This window comes from Oryctolagus cuniculus, chromosome X (assembly GCF_964237555.1).
Source record: "Oryctolagus cuniculus chromosome X, mOryCun1.1, whole genome shotgun sequence".
Taxonomy (NCBI): domain Eukaryota; kingdom Metazoa; phylum Chordata; class Mammalia; order Lagomorpha; family Leporidae; genus Oryctolagus; species Oryctolagus cuniculus.
The window spans coordinates 82,706,843-82,733,393 of record NC_091453.1 but is presented as its reverse complement, the minus strand read 5'-3'; the positions used below and the strand labels follow the sequence as shown (position 1 = coordinate 82,733,393).

Here is a 26,551-nt window from a genome sequence, read left to right as displayed (position 1 = left end):
TACTGATCTGTCAAAGAATATGTTTTATCAATTTTTTCCAGCTTCACTTTCACTGATCTTTGATTTCATTTTTTAAAAAGTGTGCTTACTCCAGATTTGATTTGTTCCTCCTTTTCTAGTTTTCTAAGGTGTCTGTCTAGATTACCGACTTTAAATCTTTCTTTTCTAGAATATTAAACCAATATTATAAATTCTCCTCTTAGAAATGTGTAGTTTAATATGTAAATATTTTGGGATTTTGCAGCTCTCTTTCCATTATTGATTTCTGCTTTAATTCCAGTATGCTCTGGAAGCAGACTTTATATAATTTCTATACTTTTAAGATGTGCTTTATGATCCAGAATGTAGTCTCTCTTGGTAGATGTTCCATGTGTGGCAGTCTCCAACTATAATACTATAATAGTTTGCCCATTTCTTCTTGCATTTCTTCCAGCTTTGACTTATAAATACTTTAGTTGGTGCACACAATACTTTAGTTGGTGCAACAATAAAGGATTGTTATGTCTTTATTAATTATATAATGTCCCTCTATGATAATTTTCCTTGACCTGGAGTCTTATTTATTTGAAATTAATATACCAATTCCAGCTTCTTCTGGATTACTGCTAGCATGATACATATTTTTCTATATTGTCACTTTTTATCTATTGGTTTCTTTGATTTAGCATAATGACCTCCAAAGTCCATCCATACTGTGGCAAATAGCAAGATCTCTTCCCTCTTTGTCAGACTGAAAAATATTTTCTTGTGTACATAATACTAAAAGAAATAAGCCAGACACAGAGGAGAAATGATGCTATATAGGTTAAAGTCCACAAAGTACCACATATGTAGGATGAACACACTTAAAGATGTAATGCACAACATGAAAACTATAATTAATAATAAGAATAATGCATTATATCCAGGATTTTTACTAAGTAATTAGATTATAGTTGTTTTTGCCACAGAGGGGAAAATTGGGTAACTAAATGAAAAGACATGAATTTGTTTCACTATAATAAAAATTTAAATATATATGTAAACATGTAACTCATATCATGTTTCAAATCTTGAAGATATACAATAAAATTTATTTTTAATATTTTAATAAAGCAGATTTCTTATAGACAACATATAGTTGAGTTTTGCTTTATTTTACTCCACTCTGGTAGTCTTTATCTTTTAACTGGTGTATAGAGACCATTCACATTTAAAATGGTTATTCATTGGCTGAATTAATATTGACTGCATTTGCAACTGTTTTCTTTTTTTACCTTTTATTTAATAACTATAAATTTCCAAACTATAAATTTCCAAAGTGCAGCTTTTGGATTACAGTGGCTTTCTCTCCCCCCATAACCTCTCTCCCTCCTGCAACCCTCCCATCTCCCACTTCCTCTCCCATCCCATTCACATCAAGATTCATTTTCAATTATTTTTATATACAGAAGATCAATTTAGTATATACTAAGTAAAGATTTCAACAGTTTGCACCCACACAGAAACACAAAATGTAAAGTACTATTTGAGTACTAGTTATACCATTAATTCACATAGTACAACACATTAAGGACAGAGATCCTACATGAAGAGTAAGTGCACAGTGACTCCTTTTGTTGATTTAACAACTGAAACTCTTGTTTATGGCGTCAGTAATCATCCTTGGCTCTTTTTTTTTTTTTTTTTTTTTTTTTTTATTTTTGACAGGCAGAGTGGACAGTGAGATAGAGAGACAGAGAGAGAAAGGTCTTCCTTTTGCCCTTGGTTCACCCTCCAATGGCCGCCGCTGCAGCCGGCGCACCGTGCTGATCCGATGGCAGGAGCCAGGAGCCAGGTGCTTTTCCTGGTCTCCCATGGGGTGCAGGGCCCAAGCACCTGGGCCATCCTCCACTGCACTCCCTGGCCATAGCAGAGAGCTGGCCTGGAAGAGGGGCAACCGGGACAGAATCCGGCGCCCTGACCGGGACTAGAACCCGGTGTGCCGGCGCCGCAAGGTGGAGGATTAGCCTATTGAGCCACGGCGCCGGCCCATCATCCTTGGCTCTTGTCATGTGTTGCCAAGGCTATGGAAGCCTTTTGAGTTCACCAACTCCGATCTTATATAGACAAGGTCATAGTCAAAGTGGAAGTTCTCTCCTCCCTTCAGAGAAAGGTACTTCCTTCTTTGATGGTCCGTTCTTTCTGCTGGGATCTCACTCACAGAGCTCTTTCATTTAGGCTTTTTTTTTTTTTTTTTTTTTTTTTTTTTGCCAGAGTGTCTTGGCTTTCCATGCCTGAAATACTCTCATGGGCTTTTAGCCAAATCCAAATGCCTTAAGGACTGATTCTGAGGCCAGAGTGCTATTTGGGACATCTGCCATTTTGAGTCGGCTGTGTATCCCGCTTCCCATGTTGGATCATTTGCTCCTTTTTAATTCTATCAGTTAGTATTAGCAGACACTAGTCTTGTTTATGTGATCCCTTTGGTTCTTAGTCCTATCATTATGGTCAATTGTGAACTGAAATTGATCACTTTGACTAGTGAGATGGCATTGGTACATGCCACCTTGATGGGATTGAATTGGAATCCCCTGGCCCGTTTCTAACTCTACCGTTTGGGGCAAGTCCGTTTGAGCATGTGCTGAACTGTACATCTCCTCCCTCTCTTTTCTATTCATTGCCCTTTTTTGGTACTTTTCTCACACTTGTTTGCTGTCTTTTCTGATTTTATTTATTTTTCTTTTTTTCTTTTTTTTTTTTTGTCTTTTCTGATTTTAATTGAACAGTTTTTACTATTAATACCTTTCCTGGCTTTAATTTGCTTAATCTAAATCAATTTAATTATTTGGTTTTCATTTCATTTCTGCCTTCTCTGATTTTAATTAGACATTTTATACCATTCCATTTTCTCTCTTCTTAGCATATCAACTTTTAAAATACCTTAATGGCATCCTTAGAGTATGCAATATACAATTCACAACTAATCTTTTAGGTAACATTATACTACTTCATGTGCAGTGAAGGCACTTTTTCTTTTTCTTTTTCTTTTTTTGATTTGAAAAGATTTATTAGAGTCAAAGACCTCCAGCCAGAGTGGCATGGAAGGGGGCTTCCAAGAGAGGAAAGAAGGAAAGAACCCAAAGAACCCCAAGGCACTAGGATTTTTAAGTCCAATTTCAAATAAAAAAAAAAAACTTGACAATCAGATTGTCATTCAGTTATCAGGCAGGGACAAAACCCATCAAAAGACCTGCTCTCCAAATTTACCAGGAGAATAGCAAGGGAGTGGTGATTGCATCTGAGCTCACAGTTCATTGTGAAAACAAGTTACCTATCCCTCCCTTCTAGATGGTTTTTTGTTTTATCACCAGCAAGCCAGATAGGATTAAGGATTGTGAAGCAGGCACTTTCTAAGAGAATATTCTGAATTCCTCCTTCCCATCCCTTATTACAATTGCTGTCATTCATTTCACTTTCATAAGCTATAATCATCTAATATAATTATTACCATTATTATTTGGAATAAATAATTGCTTATTATATCAAGTAAGAAAAAGGATTTCATTTTACCTTCATTTATTACTTCTCTAATGCTCTTCCTTTCTTTATACAGATCTAATTTTCTGACATGTCACTGTCCTTCCTTCTGAAGAATTTCTGCTAACATCCGTTGCAAGGCAGGTCTACTGGTAACAAATCATTCCCATTTTTTGTTGTCTGAGAAATTCTTTACATTTCAATTTCTCTTAAAGGATAAATTCTCTGGAGACACAAGAACTTTTTGCCTAGAGGTTAAGATGTTGATTAAGATGCTTGCAACCCATATCAAGTAACTCGGTTTGTTACCCAGCTCTGGATCCTGAATCCCGCTTCCTGCTAATATAGATCTTGGAAGGCAGCAGTGGTGGCTCAAATAATGGGGTCCCTGCCACTCATTCAGGAGATTAAGTTCCTATCTATGGGCTTCCACCAGCCCAGCTCCAGCCCAGCCCTCTCTGTCTCTGTCTCTCTCCATCCTTGCCTTGCCCTCATCCCCCTACCTCTTAAAGAAATATTTAAATTTTTAAAGTCTGTGTATACAGAATTCTAGGTGGGGAGGTTTTGTTTTTCTCTCAACAATTTTAGTGTTTCCATTCTCTCTCTCTGCTTGCAGAAGTTCTGAAAAGAAATCTGATGTAATGGTTATCTTTATTCCTTTACAGCTAATATATTCTTTTTTCTGTTATTTTTTTTCCAAGATATTCTTTTTGTTCTTGAGTTTCTGTAGTCTGAATATGATATGCCTTAATGTAGATTTTTTTTTTGTACACATCCTGCTTTGTGTTCTCTGAGCTTTCCGGATCTGTGTTGTGGTGTCTGTCAGAGATTCTGAAAAATTCCCAACCATCATTACTTCAAATATTTATTTTGTTCCTTCCTTCCTTTTTTTCTCCTTCTGGCATTCTTATGTGATATACATCTTTTATTCTATTACAGTTCCTGGATATGCTTTTCCTTTTTAAAAAAAAAAAATGTTTGTTTCAGTTTGGGAAGTTTCTATTGGCATATCTTTAGCTCATTGATCATTTTCTCTTCTCTTCCAATCTATTGATATAGATCTAAGGCAGTCTTCATTTTTGTTACAGTGTCATTAGTTTCTCATATTCTATTTTCATTTTTTCCATATATGTTTCTCCAATTCATATTATTTAATATTGTCCACTTTCTTCATTAGAGTTCTTAACACATTAAACCCAGTTAAATTTCCAGTTTGATAATTCCAAAATATCTACTAATATTTTAATCTGGTTCTGATGCTTGATTTGTCTTTTTAGATTGTGTTTTCTGGCTTTGTTATGTTTTCGAATTTTTGGCTGAAAATCCATAGGCCTTTATCATGAGTTAGGCTGGAGCTACTGTTTATAGTAGTTATAAAGTAAGAGGTTAAACATGTTATACTGTCCTCTTTATCTTTCTCCCCAATTGTCTTTGAGATTCCTTAGAAACTTCTTAAATATTTTCTGAGTTTTTAGGTCCTTTAAACTAAAATCCCATTATTATACAAGAGCCCTGTTGATGCAGTCATACATTGTGTGGGTGGGGGAAAAACTCTATAATTGTATGATTATCTCTCACACAGTGTTGTTTACCGAATATACTTTAAAAGAAATTTTAGGTTCACAGGGAAATTGAGAATAAGGCACAGAGATTTCCCATATACCCCTACATCTCCACATACATAGAGTCCCTGATTATCAATATCCCCCAACAGAGAGGTACATTTGTTTCCATTGATCAACTTACACTGACACATCCTTAACACCCAAAGCCCACAGTTCACATCAAGGTTTACTCTTACTACTGAACACTTCCAGAGTTTGGACAAACATCCTCCTTTGTAGTATCATACGGAATGATTTCACTACTCTAAAATTCCTTTGTGCTTTGCCTATGCATCCTTCTCTCACCCCAATCTTTGGCAATCACTGATTGTTTCATCTCCATAGGTTTGTCTTTTTCAGTATGTCATATAGTTGCAATCATAGAGTACAGCAGATTGGCTTCTTTTACTTAGTAATATGCATTTTAGTTTCCACCATGTTTTTCATGGCTTGATAGTTCATTTCTTTTTAGTAGTGACAAATATTTTACCGCCTAGATTCACTTAAGTTTATTTATCCATTCACCTACCAAAGGACATCTTGGTTCCTTTTAAGTTGTGGCAATTATGAATAAACCTGTTGCAAATATCTGTGTGCAGATTTTTTGCATGGATGTGAATTTTCAACTCCTTTGGGAAAATATCAAGAAGTGTAAGTGCTGGATCATATGGTGAAAAGTATGTTCGGATTTGTAAGAAACTGCCCAACTATCATCCAAAGTGACCCTATCATTTTGCATTCTCATCAGCAATGAACGTTGTTCCTTTCACTCAACATACTTACCAGCATCTGGCAACATCACTGCTTTGGATTTTGGCAATTCTAATAGGTGAATAGTGGCATTTCACTGTTGTTTTAATTTGCATTTCTCTGATGGTATATTATGTAAAGCCTCTTCCCTCATGCTTATTTCTCATCTGTATTTCTTATTTGATAAGGTTCTTGAGGTCTTTGGCTCATTGTTTAATTAGGTTGCTTGTATTCTTGTTGAACTTAATTGGTTTTTGCATATTTGGAGTAACATGCCTTTATCAGAGAGGTCTTTTGCAATTATGTTTTTCTAGTCTGTGTCTTGTCTTTTCATTCCAACATTCTCTTTTGCAGAGAAGATAGTATGGATTTTAATGGAGTACAGTTTATCAACTCTTTGTTTTATGAATTCCACCCTTGGTGTTACAACAAAAGGTCACTGTCAAACCTAAGGTCACCAAGATTTTCTCTTATATTTTCTTCTAGGTGCTTTACAATTTTACTTCTTCCATTTAGGTCTGTGCTTCATTTTGAGTAAACTTTTGTGAATAATGTAGCAACTACTCTAGATTCATTCAATTATTTTTATATGTGGATATCCAGTTGTTCCAGACAAGTTATTGCAAAGACTGTCTTTTTGCCTTTGTTACAGATATAAGTTTGCAGTGTTTACATGGGTCTACTTCTGGGTTTTCTATCTTGTTCCATTTATCCATTCATCTATTCCTTAGCCAATACCACACAGTCTTGATTACTGTAACGTATGAATGAGTCTTAAACTCAGGTAGGGGGCCGGCGCCGCGGCTCACTAGGCTAATCCTCCGCCTAGCGGCGCCGGCACACTGGGTTCTAGTCCCGGTCGGGGCGCCGGATTCTGTCCCGGTTGCCCCTCTTCCAGGCCAGCCCTCTGCTGTGGCCAGGGAGTGCAGTGGAGGATGGCCCAGGTGCTTGGGCCCTGCACCCCATGGGAGACCAGGAAAAGCACCTGGCTCCTGGCTCCTGCCATCGGATCAGCGCGGTGCGCCGGCCGCAGCGCGCCGGCCGCGGCGGCCATTGGAGGGTGAACCAACGGCAAAGGAAGACCTTTCTCTCTGTCTCTCTCTCTCACTGTCCACTCTGCCTGTCAAAAAAATAAAAAAAAAAAGAAAAAAAAAAAAAAGAAAAAAAAAGAAAAACTCAGGTAGGGTTAGTCCTATGACACTTTGTTCTTCAAAATTGTGTCTACTGCTCTGGGTATTTTGTGCTTTCCATATAAAGTTTCAAGTTCATACCCACAAAATAACTTCTTGGGATTTTGAATGGTATTGTATTGAATCTATAGAATAATTTGGGAAGAAATTATATCTTGACAATATTAGATCTTCCTACACATGAACATGGAATATCCCTCACTTTCTTTAGTTCTTCTTTGATGTCTTCCACAAGAGTTACATAGTATTTATCATATAGATAATGTACATATTCTGTTGGTTTTATACACAAGTATTTCACTTGGGGGGTACTAATGTAAATCATATTTTTTTGTTTCAAACTTCACTCATTCATTGCTGGTTTATAGGAAATCAATTGATTTTATTAATCTTGTATCCTTAAACATTGCTATAATTGCTCATTAATTTTAGGAGGTTCTTTGGTCATTGATTCTTTGGGATTTACTACATTGACAATCACATCATCCACAAACAAAGGAAGTTTTATTTCTTCCTTCCCAATCTGTATACCTTTTATTACCATTTCTCATCATACTGTTTCTAAGAGGTTTAGCTGTTTTCAGGTCATTTGGCTTTTTTCTTGTGACAATGTGAGATACAACTTCCAAACTTTTTATATATCAGATATGAAATATAAACTTTTTCCAGTCTTTTTTCTGTATGTTATGGATACAAAGTTTTATTATAAAGTTAATAGGCTGTAGTATATACATTTTATAACCTACATTAAAAACTTAACATATGAAAGTATTTCTATACTATTAAAGACTAATGTTTCGTTGACACTTATATATACCAAAGACAGTTGAAATATGTTTTTAAATTTTTTATTTAAGGGGAAGAGAGGCAGAGAAAAAGCTCCAACACTGGTTCACTCCCCAAATGCTTGCAATGAAAACTCAATCCAAGTCTTCTACATGGGTGGCAGGCACCCAATCATTGAGTCATCATCAATGCCTCCAAGGGCCTGCATTAGCAGGAGGGTAGAGTTAGGCTCCAGAGGTGGGTGTCAATCTCAAGTACTCCAATGATGGAATGTGGGCATCTTACTCTCTTGGTCAAATGCTCATCCCTGAACCATAATTTATCTAATCAATCCCCAATTCTGATATATTAGATTATTTATACTTCTTTTTTTTAAAATAATTTCCATAAGAAACATCCTTGTATATAACCTTCATGGACAACATCCAATATTTTCTTAATATAAATCTTTAGAAGTAAATTTCTAAGGTCAGGGGCTTTCAGTGTTTTTAAATTCTTGATCTATACTGCCGAACTGCCTTCTAGAAAAGCTGTATGAATTTACCTTCCCACTAGCAATGATGAGAATGCCCAACAATGGATATTTTAATAATTTCATGAATGAAAGTAGAATGGATTTCTTATTTTTGGGTTGGTAAAGTTAAATATATATTCATTTTTTGCAAGCATTTATATTTCCCCTTTTGTAACTTGCCATTATTAACACTGTTATATTGATCTATATGGCCAAGTTAAGTGTAGGTACTTAAAGTCATTTATTAATTGAAAGAACATAGGAAATAAAAATATTTTATAGGCATAACTTGTATATTTTTCAGTCAAGTCCTAGGAATACAATTTTCTTGGTAGAGACACAAATTAGACTTCTGCTCAACATTCAAAGCTAGAGTAAGAAATATTTTAACAATCCTACCATCTTTAACTGATGAGATATAATTATGAATTTCCTCAGACTAACATATAAATGAAGCATCTTTTTCTACCTTCCACATTTCAGTGAGAGGAGAGTGACTGTTTCTATACATTAAATTTATATTCTCATTGACAAACACTTAAGTCATCTATATTTCACATATAGAATTTATTTCAACATTTGAGAGAGAATCTGAGTATATACTTGAGAGCAAATCCATGATGGCAGCTCCCTAAAGTGGCATTATTAGGCTAGCATTGTCATTTGAGACTGGGTCACTAGTACTTGAAGGGAAGTAAATTAGAAGCTGCTTTGTAGATTTAGAGCCACATTGGAAAATAGGATACAACCTGTGTATTGTGCATTTGATACTAGATTATTGTTCTTGCTTGGATTAGCTCATTCAGAGGTTGGCATCAGTTCTATCTACTTAAAATATGAAGTCAGATGAGCTTTAGCTATCACGTATGTATTCCGTATGGTTATTTATTATCCTTTCTTACTTGCAAAAGAAATAGGATAATAAACACTGAAGACCTCTGAAAGATTAAGCAAACACTAAAATAAAACAAGATATCAAATGTGGCTTTGAGTGCATTCGTACATTTTTAAACTCCCACCCAAACTGTTAAAGATTCTAACTTGCAGGAAAGTATGTTTCCAAAGGGACAGTAAATACTGATGCCACAAGGAGGGTGTTCCTTATATATTGCTTTAAAACAGCTTGCTATTTCTTCTCTGAAATATCTTTTTTTTTTTTTTGACAGGCAGAGTGGATAGTGAGAAAGAGAGACAGAGAGAAAGGTCTTCCTTTTGCCGTTGGTTCACCCTCCAATGGCCGCCACGGCTGGCGCGCTGCGGCAGGCGCACTGCGCTGATCCGAAGGCAGGAGCCAGGTGCTTCTCCCGGTCTCCCATGGGGTGCAGGGCCCAAGCACTTGGGCCATCCTCCACTGCCTTCCCGGGCCACAGCAGAGAGCTGGCCTGGAAGAGGGGCAACCGGGAAAGAATCCGGCGCCCCGACCGGGACTAGAACCTGGTGTGCCGGCGCCGCTAGGTGGAGGATTAGCCTATTGAGCCGCGGCGCCAGCCTCTTCTCTGAAATATCTTTAAAATAGGTTATTTCAGGGGCTGGCGCTGTGGCGTAGTGGGTTAATTCTCTGCCTGCGGCGCTAGTATCCCATATGGGCGCCAGTTCTGGTCCCGGCTGTTCCTCTTCCCAACCAGCTCTCTGTTATGGCCTGGGAGGGAGTGGAGGATGGTCCAAGTCCTTGGGCCCCTGTACCCACACGGGAGACCTGGAAGAAGCTCCTGGCTCCTAGCTTCGGATTGACACAGCTCTGGCCATTGCAGCCATTTGGGGAGTGAACCAGCGGATGGAAGACCTTTCTCTCTGCTTCTACCTCTCACTGTCTGTGGCTCTACCTCTCAAATAAATAAATAAATAAATCTTTAAAAATATTTTAAAAATAGATTATTTCATTGACACTATTAAATAAATAATTCCTACATATCTGAGCTCATTCATGAAAACAACAAATAAACAAAATAATTGGTTTTGATCAAAAGATTCCATTTCCCCCAAGTTCAGCCTTCAAAATAGTATTGTTGCCACAAATTGTATAAACTGAATGATCTTAATTTTGCTGCTCCAAGTTTGACTCAAAACCCTGGAGGTAAATAATATGTGGGGGAAGGAACACCCAGGATACTTTAAAAACATAAAGCCAGTGACAACAATAACAAAAATAACAACTAATAATTGTTAAGCACTCCCTAAGAGCCAGGCTCTGTCTAAGGGTTTTATGTATACAAATTCACTAAATTCTCACAACAACCCTATTCCTTAGGTCCCACTTAGCCTCCATTTGTAAATGAATAATCTGAAGCACAGAGAAATTTGGTATCTTGCCCAAGTTGGCATGACTAGTCAATGTGTGGAACTAGGATTCAAACCTAAGTTGTCTGGCTTGAGAACCAAAGACTGAGACCATTCCATAATTCTGCCTCTCCTGCTATGTAGTTGGTAAGGTACAGGTCACCTACTTTCAGGATTTGGAATGTACAGGATTTCCACATATTGCTGCTTAAACTTTTCTCAAATTGTCCTTGTGCTCTACCTTTGGAACACAGCTTTGATCACCATTTATTTATTTATTTATTTGACAGAGTTAGACAGTGAGAGAGAGAGAGACAGAGAGAAAGGTTGATCACCTTTTAAAGAACCAACATTGTTTATAGTGAAGTTAAGTCAAACTAAAGGTAGACTATATAAAATGGTATAGTTGGCACAGACATTATTTTGCATTATTTGTATCTGTATCAGTGACAAAAAGTATAAAGTATAAAATAGTGCTCATGCTCTCGAACACTCTGACATCTTGTCTGGAAGACAAGAATATTCCAACTAAGTGGTCTTTTTCATTCTCTTTAAAGTTAACAGCACTTTTCTCATATATACTCACATGTCTCTTAAACTATGCTTTTTGAGGATGCAAGTATCTTACTCAAACACTAACTGCTGATATAAATCTGATCCTAAAAGCAATATATAATGTTATTTCATTCAGTATATTGGTCTTACTATCTCAGTGATATGGGATCTGTGCAATTACGCCCAAGACAGATATTCACAACTCCCAGAATGTTCAACTTTAGGAACTGGAGGCAGATAAGGAGGTAAACTGTAATGTCACTGGTGCTCTTAAACAATGCTCCTGAAATTACTGACAATGATACTTTTTTTCAAGCACATTACAAAAGTAGATACATAATCCCTAAGGCATGTTTTAGGATGGTTGCCCAAGGTTGAGTGGTTAGCACAATTATACTACTTTTTTTATGAATATACTGGACAATTATCAATTTTCAAAAACTATGATAAAGTCAGTTGCAGCATATGTGTATAAGCTTGAACTTTTTGAAAGGTGTTGGCATCACACAGAAGAAAATTTAATGTTACGCAGTATAGTCAACCAGACCTAAGTCTCAGGAAATCATCATGGACAAGAACTGGGAGATACTAATTGGCAAATGTGTGACTTATTACTAATGAGGTCTAAGAGTAGAATTTGGTCCCAAAGGAATTTCAACTAGCATGTGAGTTAGATGTTCAACCTGCATCATTATAGCTATTTTTCAAATGGTTCAACTGGCCCTAATTAGAGGCAGAAATTCCTGCTACTTTAAAGGACACTGTTAACAAGAAAAATGATGAGAAAAAAGTAAACAACATCAGAGATGTGCCACTATGCCATCAATGTTTTGCCCTATCATTCCTTCCCAGTTCCCAGGATTAGGCCAATAGGTCAATAGCTTCATCACCAATCCAAAAGCAAGGAAACATTCCCATGAACTGTTTTTGATAAGAGTTATTGCTATAGACACATCATCATGTCAGTTTTACAATAATATTTATTCTATTATAACACATACGGTCAGTGGAAAGGGAGAGATGAATCTGTGCTCTTTATGTGAGTAGACACATCAAGTAAACAAATTCCTTTTTAATTCTTTATTTCTTAAAAAGAAAGTCTTCTAGAACAGTAAAAAAAAATTAATGCCTAAGTATTTCTCTCACGTCATTTATCAAACTGAAGCAGAATGTGGGAAGGGCAACATATAGTAGCTATGGTAAAGGGGATTCTCTTGTTTGTCAGGCAATTGGATTTCTAAAGTTGAAGACTGTGTCAGATTTCCCCAGGACTTTAGGACTTCATTTACAGGCTGTGGAAGCCAGGGAAAATGAAATTCTGGAAGAAGCCAAATCCTCACCTTATATATACAGCTTATTCCTTCAACCAGGAGTTAATTATCTTATTCCTTCTTGCTGGATATTTTTGCCCAAAATTAATTCAGCTTCATATATAGTGTCTTATTCACTGCATGGATTTGCCACTACTTGCCTTGTGGCTACTTCACTTCCTACTAGCAGGTGAGAAAGCTCAATGGGAAGCAAAAGGTCCTTAATTCAGAGGTTTGACAGTAAAGCAAGATGACACCATTGGGCTAAGATGAGAACTGGAGATTTTTCCATGAAATTTTAGTTCATTGTGTCCTTCTATCTCCCATCTGCATGGATAACTGGGAGTTCATGGTATTCTCATTAGTCCTTACTATGAGACCATGGGGAGATCCTTTTATAGAAAGGCTGCTTGGCTGGTGAAACCTGACCTGAATATTTTTTTTCTGACTCAAATCATCTCTTCCATGTCACATGGCATAGGACTTTGGGCAAAAATCAAAGTTCTCATTCAATAAAACAAACTGTTCTTCCTATCAGCACTTCAGCTGAACAAGTCTTGTTAAAGGAGACTTTCTGTTTTGTCAGGAACACAAGCGGGGCTCTTGAACTTTTCACAACAAAATCAGATTTGCATTCTCCACTCATTCACTTCACTACAGGTGCATTTCAGGGATTCCAATTGTGAATTGACATAAACCCTAATCCAAATTGGCCACAAATAAGAGCTTCATTTTTTAGGATAATATATTCATATAGTTCCTCTTAGAATTATCTATACCAAATAACTATACATATCTATACATGTTCCGAATACTGCTGATTCTTGTTTTTCTTGGCTTTTATGTACCTTTTGTGTATTTAACAATGAACATCTATTTTTAAATCAGAAAAAAATTAATATAGAGCTTGCTTAAGACATCTGATAGTTGACAATCCAATCTAGTAACCATATTAAACAATCATTTGTTTTACATTTCCATGTTATAGCCTCCAAGTAACTTAGGTCATTCAATGGCAAAGTATCTGAACCACATTCCCTTACTACATACAGAGAAACCTTTATTGAGTTATAATTTAATAGTTGCCGTCTTCCTTTACAGAGGGTCAACAAAGAAATGCAAGCAGACAATCCTTCTTTCTTCTATGAAACCAAGGTCACAGGTGGTCTCCTTGTACCACCCAGATGTGCCTAATTCAAACATCCCATGAGCAATACTACTTGAGTAGTGGTGGGGGGAAGGTGGGAATAATCTCTGTAAATGAAATTGTAAATTTTCTTTTGCCAACAAGCCCAAAGTTTCACTTTTTTATCCTTTCAGGAAGCAGAAGTCAAATTTAGAGTGTGAATGCTGTAATCTACCAAACCAGATGTTAAAAACATCTACTTCACCTACTTTCTTCAGATGACCTCTTTAAAAACATTATCTTGCATGTATTCTTTCATCTTTAACCTGTATCCAATCTTTCTAGAAGCAAGCAGGCTATAAATCTTAAATGAATAAAATACTCTTTGTAATGAATCAGTGATGATATTGGAAATCAAAGCCATCTGCAAATCAGGGTCTTGGTTTCCCTTATCCTACCTCCCTAAACCCTATTCTGTTGTCCTTTAGTTCTCAGTCCATATAGTAAGAATTGTTCTCAGCTCATAGCGATCAATCTGTACTTCAAAGAATATGAATGACTTAACCAATACCACACAACAAGCAACAGAAAACTGACCAGAAGCCAGGTCTCTTGACTTTAAGCATAGCCCTCTTGCCATTAAACAATGAGGACATTCCAATCCTACTGACAAGTCAGGGAAATCCAAGAAGCATGGACATAAAGGCACATATTTTTAACCTTCCTCACAACTTTCCTTTGGCTTAGCTTACTTAGGTTCCTGATTAATTTTAGTCCTAGTCTCAATCTTTTAACTCGCAACTAGTATTCTGCCTCTCTTAGGAATTCTGGTTACAAAGTTCATTATTAATTCACTTGGATCATCTCTTATGTATTAAGTGATGGCAATGCGTAAGGAACTGGGCTTCCATTCTGGGGAATGAACTCAATAGGCTTCCTCAGAAAACTACCAGAGGCTGACTTGTGTAGTAAACAGAACACTGAAGTTAGAGACGTGGGGTTTAGTTCTGGCTCTAGCTCGGACTTGCTCTCTGTCCTTGCACAAAGTCACTGAACTCCATTATGTTTCAAGTTTCACATCTTAAAATGAAGAGGATAATGTCGATTTGGCTTGCAAGAGAGTGGCTCTAATGGCTACAACTCACTAAAAACTATGTGTCAGCCACTGTGCAAAGCACTGAGTGTATTCAATCTCTTTCATTCTTCAGATGACCATATTGACACTCATCACGCTATTATAGTCCCACTGTGCTGATAAGAAAACTAAAGATGGGGAAGCTAAGTAACATTCTCAAGGTATCTAAGTCAGTTCTGGAGCTGAGGAGTGGATCTAGGTTAACCTCGTGGTCTCAAACCCCACTGCCTACCTCCACATTAAAAATTAATTAAGAATATACTTTGAAAACATTAAGCTATCCAATTTTAAGATATTCTTACTTCCTTCTATTTCCACCTACTAAAACCTGAAAGATGTAATTAGATCAGCTCTTTTGCTGGCTGCTTTTTTACGATCCAAAACTCACCTCAAATGTCCAAGCAAGAATTTGGAGGAGGAAAAATCATGACTTTCTAGCTGGCTTTCACAATTGACACAAAGGCTCTGGGTGGGCTCTATAAGGCCGCACTTCATATGTCTCAAACTTTCTTAGTGTCTCTGCCCCTCCCTCCACCCTTTTGGTGGCTTGCCTTTCATGAGATGCCCAGAGGCCCACTTTCAGCCAGGTATGAAGACTAGAAGCTTTTCTCCTGGGGAGAAAAGTGAATGTGAATCTAATCCTTTGAAGATCTAGTTAACTTACCTTATAAATCAGGAATGGATCCCATGAAATACATGAACAATTTCTCTCCCCAGAACCTTTGCCAGACTTGGCATAGGCTGGTCCATTAGAAATAGATAATTGAATATTATTAACAATTCAATTCTTCAACCTCTCTTTGATCAACAGTTCATTACCAAAGTTAAAACTGCCAAAATGGGCAAACTCTTCAGCCTCTTTGACCCATATTTGCATGAATATTATGCTGTGAATGTTACGCTCCTTTGAACTTCAAAAGAGCTTCCTGGCCTCACTGACTACAACTTTAACAACAGAGCATAATGGAGTTACAGAAAGACCCTTTCCAGGCTAAACACCTCAAACCTTGCTGATGCTGGACAGTAACAAACTTTCAAATAAGCAACAAAGGCTCGTTCATTCATTGCAATGCACTATCAGTTTTTCCTGGTCTCCTGAGCCTGTCTTCTCTGTTGTGAGAGCAACTGTTAACTATGGCTAATTAGCTACCAGCAAGTGGCAGCACCCACCTTCACCATTCCTTGTGAAAAGAGCCTTCTGCTAACAAAGCATTTTCTACAGACCTCTTCAGATTTTTACACTAATTGAATGAGCATCTTCGACTCTAATGGCACCCTCCCCCAGCCAGTTCCACTCTGGTGCCCCAAAAAGGAGAGCAAACAGGCTACAGAACACCCTCCTTAACCTGGAGACCAATATTCTGACTAACCCTTGAAAGATCAGAAATTTGCCAACTGTAAAACTTTTGGAATAGATGGAAGAAGCAAAAGGACAAACAAAATAACATTCATAAACCTACCACCCAGAGATTTAAAAAATTCTTCCTAAGTTGTACACTGTACATGAACATAAATTTCAGATGGAATAGAAACTATGGGTAAAACCCTAAATTATGGCAGCAGAAGAAAATATAAGACTATAGGATGGGAAAGACCTTCCTATGAATAAGAAGATGTCCAGAGGCATAAAGAAAATTAATGATGGATCTGACTACATAAACTTTTACAACTTGTGTACAGGAAGATACAACTTAAAATTTAAAACAAATCTTAGACTGGGAAAGTAATATTTGAACTGTGAAAGGTAAATAACAAAATTTGAAGTAACAAAGGCTAATAAATAAGCTTTTAAATTCATAAGTCAAGTAACCCACCTGAAAAGCAGTCAATCCACTGAACAAATACAATTGAACTAAAAAGTAATTGAAAAGCTGTTCCAATAACAGGAAAATATCAAATCAAAGCTGAAATATAATTTCCCCAATTAAAGTGATCTAAACATATAAAAATGAATAATATTCTTGGTAAAGAAATTGGAAATCAGTACTCATATACAGATGGTGAGGGTACAAATTAATACAACTTATTTGAAGGGTAATTCGGCAGTACTTACTAAGATTAAAAACTAAACATATACCTTTACTAACAATTCTTCACAAATACTTGCATAAGTGCCTATGGTGTTTGTTAATGCCTCAAGAACTGGAAGCAACCTAAATATCTACAAATAGAGACTGGTTAAATAAATTGTGGCACACTTTTGCAACTGGAAATTATGCAAGCCTTAGAAAGACCACAGCACTGTTACATTGCAATACTCTGACACAGAATGATGTCTTGGACACAATGTTGAGTAAAAGCAAGTTACTGAAAATATATATGATCTATCATCTTTGTAAAATAGAAAAGAAAGAACTCTACAGACATATATATATATATATATATATATATGATTTTACAGCACAGAGAAGAGTTTGGAATTAATAACAGTTATCCCTGGAGTGTGTAATGGAAGTTAAGGGCTATATGTTCTTTAGATATTTTCTTATCATTTTGTATAGTGAGCATGCATTAACTTTATATAATTTAATAAATTTAAAGATAAGTTAACCCAAGGATTTTCCAGGGCCACTAATTTTTCAATAAACAGTGTTTTACAGTGTTTTAACAGTAACATGATGTTACATTACTTGGATCATTTATGTAATCACTTTTCACTGGAGGGAGTGCAATATAAATCGCTGTGCATACATATTGTGTGTGTCTGTACATGTATGTGTGTGTATCAAACAATATAGATAGGGTGTATGTTTTGAGGTTTTTCCAATTGGAGGAGGTAACTTTGCATGTCTCTGAGGCAGTTAGCTTGGACAAGGCCACACAGAATGATGCTTAGTGGCTCATGACATTAAAACTGAAACACTAGGACAAGAACTGGTGCTCAAGGCCATCTGTTATATAATCACTCTGACACCAACTGAATATCAAAAGGGCTTGGGACAAATTCATAGACACAAGGAAATAGTAAACAGTAGTAGTTTGGGGTCTATACATTTTTCAAGTAGCGTCTTTCTCTGGATTGCCAACCTAGCTCGAACTCTCATGGACCATATTCCTCAATTTTTCATAAATATGGAAGGTCTACACAAGGAGATGGTCTTTTGCAAGCTACAACCCCATTCCACATGAGGCCATGTGTTAACTGATAATAAAAGAAGTCTCTTTCTGAGGTAGGAATGATTTTTAGACCTAGCTGATTTGTGAGCTGAGTTGAGAATGAATGGACAATGTTTCCATCACATCCACTTAACTCAAGGAGGACTTCTGGAAGAGAAGGGTTCTGAGATGGGCCACGTGAGTACTCACATATAAGTGAAAAGAAAAGGAGGTAGTTTGAGAAACACACAGGGAGAGGCTGATCCAAGCCTCCTTGCTGAGATCATGCCCTGCTAAACTTCCTTTTGTGTCCCAATCATACGAGATATCACCACAGATCACTCATGCTTAAAAGCCTAATCAAAAGCACTGTTTCTCCTAGGAAGAAGAGTAAGTTTGCTATGAAAATTGTAGTGGGACAGAAACTCACTTAACGATGCAATAGCCTTGGCACCGTTCTCCTTGTCAGCAAGCCTTCTGCCAGATATATTTAACTTATGCTGATAAAGGAGATAAATGTTTAAGTGATGGGCTTCAGATGCTGCTTCGGCTCCTACCAAGAATATTTTCACAGCTCCTTCTCATGAATAAGTTCAGTGGAGCAGAGAATGCTCCTCTTGGACCCATTCCACTTTGTGCTTCTTTTGATGCAGCCAAAAATGGGAACTAGAGCTACAGCTTTTCCTGCAAATTCAGAGCAAGCGTCTACCTCAGAGGGAGTACAAGTGGCCCAAAGAAGGTAAGGCCCACACTGTGCAAAGGCAGCAGAAAGCTTCTAACAAGAACAGAGATGGCAATGGTCACTCATAAATCTCCCAAATGTGGTGGCAAGGAGGGTTAATTATCCCCGCACCCCGTACCGCCACCCTCTGCTTTCTCCAAAGTGTTAGCCCATCACACGGATCGCTGACTTTCTAGAAATATTCCCTGGCTTTGCAGGGACGTTCCTTTCAATAAATGGCATCCAATTTGCTAACAGTCCCTGGAATCTCAATTTCCTCAAAGGATTTTTTCATCTGAATCCAGCTCATGTGAAGGTTTCTTCCTTCTTTGTTTTTCAGCATAAGGGAATAGGAGGAGCCTGCTTTCCTTTTCCTTTTTTTTTCTTTTCTGTGTTATTCTTTTTCATAAACTGAAAACCTTTGCTGAAGAGTCTGAAATTTGGGAAAAAATCCAGCTCATCTGTCAGATATTTCTAGAGTTACGTAAAATGGAATGAGATTTGTACAGTTTAGAACAGGAAAGGGAAAAGAGGCTAATGTGTCATGTGTTCTATGAGATGAAAACTATATGATAATCAGAAAAACAGTACTAAATTTGGTTGGCCGATTCAAAGCTCTCATTCTTTTATCAACTCATACATAAACCAGTGACATTCACTTTTTTCTCATAGAATAATTGTATGACCACATTTGGGCTAAATCACAGTTCCTACAGATTATAACCACATTTTCAAAGAAATTATAAGCAACTATATTATTTTTAAACTCAAGATACTTACGTTTGACTTGCTCTGTTTTGCTTCCTTCTAGGAATAGAAAGAACAAGAACAAGGAAATCATATATTTCATGCCTCCCATTTTCCACTTTTTTCTTGTTTGGAGCACTGTAAAACTCAGTTCAGAACCTTCCAGGCCCGGTGTACTCAAGCTGTCGGAGGAAAAAAGCAGGAGAAAGACTTAAAACAGATCCCCTGGAACTGATGGAGACCACTGATGCTTAGGCTTCTAACTTGCTAGAAAAAAAAATGCCAAGGAATTTACATAAGTGCAAGCATTGTTTGCCTGCATAAAAAAAGGACTTGCCTCTCCTGACTAGCAAATACTGTGGGAGAAAATTCAAGTGAATGAGCATGCATTCCTATCCAATGCTGAGCTGAGGCAAAAATCCTTACAGGCGTAAGAGGAAAACAAAAATAAATTTTGAAATCCTCCTTTCTAAGGGAATAAAAGTTGATTTCTTAAGAGATATTCTTTTGGAGAAAAGGGAAACAAGAGTTTGCAAAAGGGATATTTTGGCAAACAAGGTAAAAGTAATAGACATGAGATCTAAGCAATTTCTCAAATGAAAATCTGAGCTTCAGAACTACTGCTATCATTAATCCTTCAGGGACGAAATACAAATTGATCAATGTTTCTCTAGTGACATCTGTGAGATCTATCAGGATCTTCAGTTTGACTACTTCTGTTGGAAAAGATAGGTGCAATTAGCAAATGGATGCATTTAAACACCTGAAAAGTTTTACTGCTTAGCTAGAAGGGCTCATACTCCTTCCCAATGAAGTCCATTGTGAAATGGAAAAATTCAAATGGGCCATTTACAGGGGAATTAGGCAAATTTAAATAGGCAATTTGTTCACCTTGCACCACCATGGAAAAGACCATTAAAGCAACTGCAATTCTTTAAAATATGAGATTGGCATTTCCAGTTTAAGGGTGGAAATCTTAAACCATTTGAGCCTTAGAACATGGAAAGCTTGCTAAAACTCAAATACAGTCACAAATCATTTCTATAGACTTCAGAGTCTGCAAAGCTCCTCCAATGGGTGATTTGAAAATATTTAAATATTCTAGAAATACAACCTTCAATCTGGGGTTAACCTGCGATAGGAACTGAACTCATTGATCATTTCAGAGTTCAACCTAAATACTGAGCACGAAGAACTCAAAGATATGCAAGATGATCATTTTGGAGAACTGAATATCTCTGAGTTCTGAAGTAGAGGCCACAGCTCCTACTTGAAATGCTATGAAGTTGCCTGGATCATTCAAAAAGCATTGTTTCAAATTATGAACACGTAACCGAGGAACAAACTAAGCATAGAGAATAATTTGTGCTATCAAACAGCATTTGCAGAACACGTTTGCCTTCTTCCTCTAACCCCTCCTTGTTCTTTAAAACAGGATCACATTTTCCTAGGACATGTTTCTAGCCTTCCAAAGGCCTGGATTCTGATATCTTGGTCCCTTCTGTGAGGTTATGGTCCACTTGCAATCACTCAGAACGTCTGTCCGCTGAGAGCTACCAGGGTCCCTTGGAGCAAATCATTTCCAGTGAGAGTTTAACACAGCTAACCACCTCAGTGAGGTTCTTCCTGTGCCTCCTCTAATAAGCTTAGCCCCCACGGCTCCAAAGAGAAGGATTTTTAACTGCTGAAATCCAATTCATCACACTCATATAATGGATCTCAGGGAAGTTTTTGTTTTTGTTTTTTAAACCATGGCTTTTGGGTCTCCCCATGCAAGAAGCAACAGGGCTGTTTTTCTTGTACAATAGCTGGGTGATTTTGGTGAACAGTAGCATTGCTTCATAACTCAAGCTGGCAAGAAAATGGCTCATAGAATATTTTTGCTTTTCTTGGGACCCAACTCATGTTATGCGCAAATAGAAAAGTTGGTGACTAGAGAGCAATTAATCTCTTTTGGCGTTCCTGTCATCTGTGTGGCCTCCCAAGCAGTGATGGAGAAGATCAGAAAATGCATCACTTTGCAAATATTCACTTTTAATGTATAAGATCCTGAAGTCCTGCCTTTGCATTCTGTGCAGAAATATCAACTCAGAAGAATTCCCTCCCCAGGCCCCCCCACCATTCAATTTCTTTTTCTTTTGGGGGAGCGGGGTGGCTCAAGACATTTGTTGGGACTGCGGCAGTAAACACAAGCAAGCATTGCTCAGCAAACATGCCGACTCTTATTCTTGCAAAGAGCCAAACTGTCCTTAATTTTTCAAATTATACTTTGACCCAGTTAACTGGAGTTATTTCTGCATTAACTCTCTGTCTGCTTCACACAGGCTGTTGTGCCATTGAACTTGCACTGGCTCTTCTACAGGTTCCTTAGAAATGCAGTCAATGATATGTTTGGGGGGCATCCAGGACCCAACCAGAAAGTAACAAAGAAAACAAAAACCTGCAACTAACCCTGGGGGTGAGGGAAGGGTGGGATGGGAGGGTAAGTGTGCTTTACAGGAGAACAAGAACTAGGTCAGATACCAGGAGAAGGTATTGATTAAGGTGTCTCTAAGAAACACACATTCACATTGTTTGTCTGTATCAAGCAAAGGGACCAGATGCTCCTTGCCCAGATGTAACCACAAGGTAACCTGGGCCATCAAGTGTCAGGAGCCCACCCTAAGAACAGGTCTCCTGGGTAGAAGAGAACCAGAGGCAACCCCAAAGGAAGGCAACGGGATGACCACAAGTCAGCCAGTTCTTCACGCCCCACAGTGTCTCTTTAATCCTCCGGAGAGGCTTGACTGACCTTGTAATCTCACATTCACTATCATCTGCGGGACAGCCCCTAGGGTAGCAATTTTCTTTCTGACAAACAATAAGAAAGGCACTGGCGTCTCAGGCCCTTGTCCATCAGTTGAAATCCTCTCCCTGCTCTCCCACCCAAAGAGAAAAGCTCAATTAATCCAGTGGTGGGTTGCCACTGAAAAATGGCAGTTTTAGCCCAGCGTAGCCCTTGTCAGAGACAACGTTTTCGTTGCTACTTATGATTGACAATGCCTTGCACTTGGGTTGCAAAAACACCTTCATATCTATCATTTCATTTCATTTCATTTCATTCCACCTTCAAAATTGGCCCACCCCCGGCGCACGGGGTGGGGGTGTGTGGAGTGGGGCCAGAGAATTCAAGTGACTTTTGTCGGTGGCATGGCAGGGAGGGAATGGGAGGCCCTGTACTCGGGGCAAGCCCATGTTGCTTCCTGGGCGTAATGCCTCAAACTCTGACCCCAAGTGGTCGGGGCCAGAAAGCGGGACAGATGTCCAGAGGAGAAGAGAACCGCCGCCTGCCCACCCTGTTTCATGTATTCCTCAGCCACTGGTCCTGGGCACTTCCGTAAATGAGAAAACAGGCTCCAGGACACATGCGATAATTAAGGCAACTGCAGAGTCCCTTAGGTAGCTTGGCTGAGAGCACTCAACGGCCCTTAGAAGCTCCAGAGCATAGCGAAATGCAGGCCTGAGCGGGGAGTGGTGAGTGGTGAGTTCAAATCCAGGGACCCCAAGCTGCTAAGGTCAGGCGCCCTGTGCCCCAACTCCATCCTAGCCGCTAGCAGCTGGACCGTTCACCGGGTTGGGATGGCAGGTAAGGGGGGAACTTCCAGAGACGGCTCCGACCAACAGTAAGGCACCCCACCTGTGCAAAGGCTGGGAAGGGAGGCGGGAGAAGCGGGCTCCGGGCACAGCTCACTGACCTGGGCACTGGCCTCCTCCGTCTGCCACGCGTGCACGCGCTCCGAGCTCCCCGGGGCGCTCCTCCGAGGTCTGGGGCTCGCAGGTTGTGGCGAGAGTTAGAGTGCGCGCGAGGGGGGAGGGGGGACTCAAAAGTGGGTGGGAGGAAAAACATCACCGCCCTCACACCACGAGGGAGCCGCGGCTCGCTCCGCTCCCGGGGGCAGAGCCAAGGCGCGGGCGCGGCGGCCCAGGGCCACCTGCCCGCCCGCCCGCTCCCCACTTGGCCCCCGGGCTGGCCGCTCGGCGCTGGCGGGAAGTCTGTAAGCACGCAGCCGCTGCTAGCACGCCCGGCTTCTCCGTCCCGGCGCCGCGGCTTTATTCCTGCTCCCCGGCTCCGAAAGTTAAAACACCGGGAGAAAGTGTGAGGCTCAGCGGCGACTTTCCCATCACGCAGCGCCCCCACCGCACCCCCCTCCTTTGGTAGGCGAGCGCTGGGGTCTTAAAGGGGCCGCACAACTCCTCCCGCCCCTCCTCCCCTGTCTGCCCTGGAAGCCCCTGCGAGCTCCCCACCCCTCGCACGCGTGCCTAGGACCCTGGCTACCCTCCGACCCCCCTGCCTGGAAGCCCGTGCGCTCTGTCCTCTGGCACAGGGGCCTTTGCCTTGCACCTGGTCTGGTCCTAATCTGGAGCGCAGGACACAGGATGACCTTGTCTTGCAAATTATGCCCTCCAGTGCTACTGCTGATTTTGGGCTGTGCCTCAGATCCACAGTGGGGCAAGTGAAGTGACAATGCTTTGGCGTTAGGGTGCGGTGTGCGGTTGTCAGAGCCATTAAAAATCTGCTTTCTTCCACAAAGAGGGCTCCCACGCCCCAAGGAAAGGACTGCCACCGTTAAGTGCCTTGAAGAAAGCTTACAGGGGCCCACAGTTTCAGCAGTGCCGAAGATTCGGAGTTGGGCCAAGAGCTCAGAAGGCACAGTAGCACTGCTAGTGCCTTGCTGAGCCCGAGACAGACTACTTCACTTTGTGTTTATTCCATGAGCCATAGTTAAGAAAGAAGTCCCAGAATCCTCGAGTGCCCACACAAGCACTACCGACGTACCCATTTGTATTTTAAGCCTCGAAATTTGGAGGCAAGTTGCAGGGCTTTGTAGTACACGAACTGGATCATGTTGATATTCCTAACAGTTGTGCAGTACCTTATGGCTTCCAGAGTACTTTCGTATTCAGTATACCAGTAACATTCTTCAGTCCTCAAAGAAACTAAACTGAGGCCTGAAATGTGAGTTGGTGGGGAACTTGTGAACCGTTCTGCTCAACCTGCTCATTGTGCACAAGAGGAAACTGAGCTGGGCTTCAGTGAATTATCCAAAGTCGCACAGCTAGGAGGTAAATGAAAGATCTGAGATTCCAGTTCAGATTTCCCAACTTTCAACCCACCACTTGCCTCTGGTTATCTCCAGTCTGTAGACGAGGAGATCAATGCTCAGGGAAATTGTGGCTTGACAAAAAAAAAAAAAAAAAAATCACATATCAGGAACAGAGAACAAAGGAAAAACTAAATCAGTAATAATTTTCCTTGGAAGTTATCGCCTTTTTCTTTCTTTAGAAGTCTTAATATCATTCAAGTAGCCCTGGCATTGCCTGAGATGTTTATTTCACTGTTAACAAAGAAAAGGGAACCCTTTCTGAAATGTTGCCTTCAGGGCCCAAAATGTCTAGCTCAGTCCTGCTACTTGAGTATCCATACATTGCCACATGCATTCAATTTGTGCTGGAGTATATTAGTTGGAACTGACTGATTTGTTCCCTTATAACTGTTCTCATGCCATTTAATGCGCTGATGTTTTGTCTCACTAGACTGTAAGGTCTTCAAGGGCAACGACTGGTTGTTCAATTTCCTCTGTGTGTGCATTCCACAATTGACATAATCACTTCCAACATGCTTACAGGGTATTCATGAAAATGGGTTTCAAAAAAGAGTCTGGGGGTGGTGGTGTTTGGCGCAGTATTTAAGATGCCACTTGGGATGCCTGCATCCCATATTGGAGTGCTTGGATTCGTGTCCTGGCTACACTTCCAATTCCAGCTTCTTGGTAATGTGCACCCTGGGAAGCAGCAGGTAATGGCTCAAGGACTTGGGTCCCTGCCACCCACATGGAGATCTGAATTGAACTCCTACCTCCCAGCTTCGGCCTGGCCCAGCCCTGGTTGTTGTGGACATTTGAAAAGTGAATCAGTGAATGGAAATTCTCTCAATCTCTCTCTCTCTTTCTCCCTCTCTCTCTCTCTCTCTTCCTTTCAATTAAAATTTTTAAAGAAGTAGTCTGTGAAAAATATGAATCCCAGTATTTAAAATGTGTAGACTTGGGGCCAGCACTGTGATACAGCGGGTTAACGCCCTGGCCTGAAGCGCCGGCATCCCATATGGGTGCCGGTTCTAGTCCCGGCTGCTCCTCTTCCAATCCAGCTCTCTGCTATGGCCTGGGAAAGCAGTAGAAGATGGCCCAAGACCTTGGGCCCCTGCACCTGTGTGGGAGACCCGGAAGAAGTTCCTGGCTTCAGATCGGCGCAGTCCAACCATTGCGGCCATCTGGGGAGTGAACCATCTGACGGAAGACCTTTCTTTCTCTCTGCCTCTCCTCTCTCTGTGTAACTGTGACTTTCAAATAAATAAATAAATCTTTAAAAAAAAGTATAGACTCACTGAGATTTAAAAGAGTCAATTGGCTACAACAACTTGCGCCTGCAAGTTACTGCATAACAAACTATCCCCAAATCTAATGGTTCTAAACAAATTGTTACTGTCAGTTGTTTCTATTGAATTTGTTTTACTGAAATTGCTTGGGGTATTTTATACAATCACAGGCAACCATGTATGGGGCTGCTGGGATTTTTGGAAAGGGTCTTCATTAGTTTAAATGTTAGTGGTCCTTGCATTACTTTGATTCTTGCTTACTGAATTGGGAACTCCAATTTGGGTGAGTCATAACCTAGACTTCCTACCAGGTCTTATAGAAACTGAACTGGGCCGGCACTGTGGCGCAGTGGGTTAACACCTTGGCCTGAAGTGCCTGCATCCCATATGGGCGCCAGTTCGAGAACCGGTTGCTCCACTTCCAATCCAGCTCTCTGCTATGGCCTGGGAAAGCAGTAGAAGATGGCCCAAGTCCTTGGGTCCCTGCACCTGCGTAGGAGACCTGGAAGAAGCTCCTGGCTCCGGATCGGCGCAGCTCTGGCCGTTGCGGCCAATTGGGGAGTGAACCATCAGATGGAAGACCTTTCTCTCTCTCTCTCTCTCTCTCTCTCTCTCTCTCTCTCTCTCTCCCTCTCTTTCTCTCTGCCTCTCCTCTGTCTGTGTAACTCTGACTTGCAAATAAATAAATCTTTAAAAAAAAGAAACTGAACTGATGATTATCCTCATGCCTCATTTTCTCTATTTATTAAGTGGGAATGAGAACATAAATCATTCATACATCATTTTAAAATGTATTTATTGGCCGGCGCCGTGGCTCACTAGGCTAATCC

The 26,551-nt window shown here is 39.8% G+C and overlaps 1 protein-coding gene across 13 annotated transcripts in view; it reads right to left on the bottom strand.

The window, feature by feature from the left end:
• The window catches only part of CHRDL1 (chordin like 1), a 123,594-nt gene extending 100,086 nt beyond the window's left edge, over nt 1-23,508 (bottom strand). For 7 of the 13 annotated variants that reach the window (XM_008272882.4, XM_070066553.1, XM_070066559.1 and 4 more), the window contains exons 1-2: nt 23,044-23,344; nt 19,343-19,491 (exon numbers count right to left, since the gene is read on the bottom strand). In XM_008272882.4, the coding sequence (XP_008271104.2) occupies nt 19,343-19,491; nt 23,044-23,195 (301 nt within the window). In that variant the 5' untranslated portion in view covers nt 23,196-23,344. Of the gene's footprint in view, nt 1-19,342; nt 19,492-22,985 lie in introns of all 13 variants that reach the window. The other 6 variants (XM_070066556.1, XM_070066557.1, XM_070066558.1 and 3 more) reach the window with 4 other exon arrangements.
• Between the last annotated feature and the right edge of the window lie 3,043 nt (nt 23,509-26,551).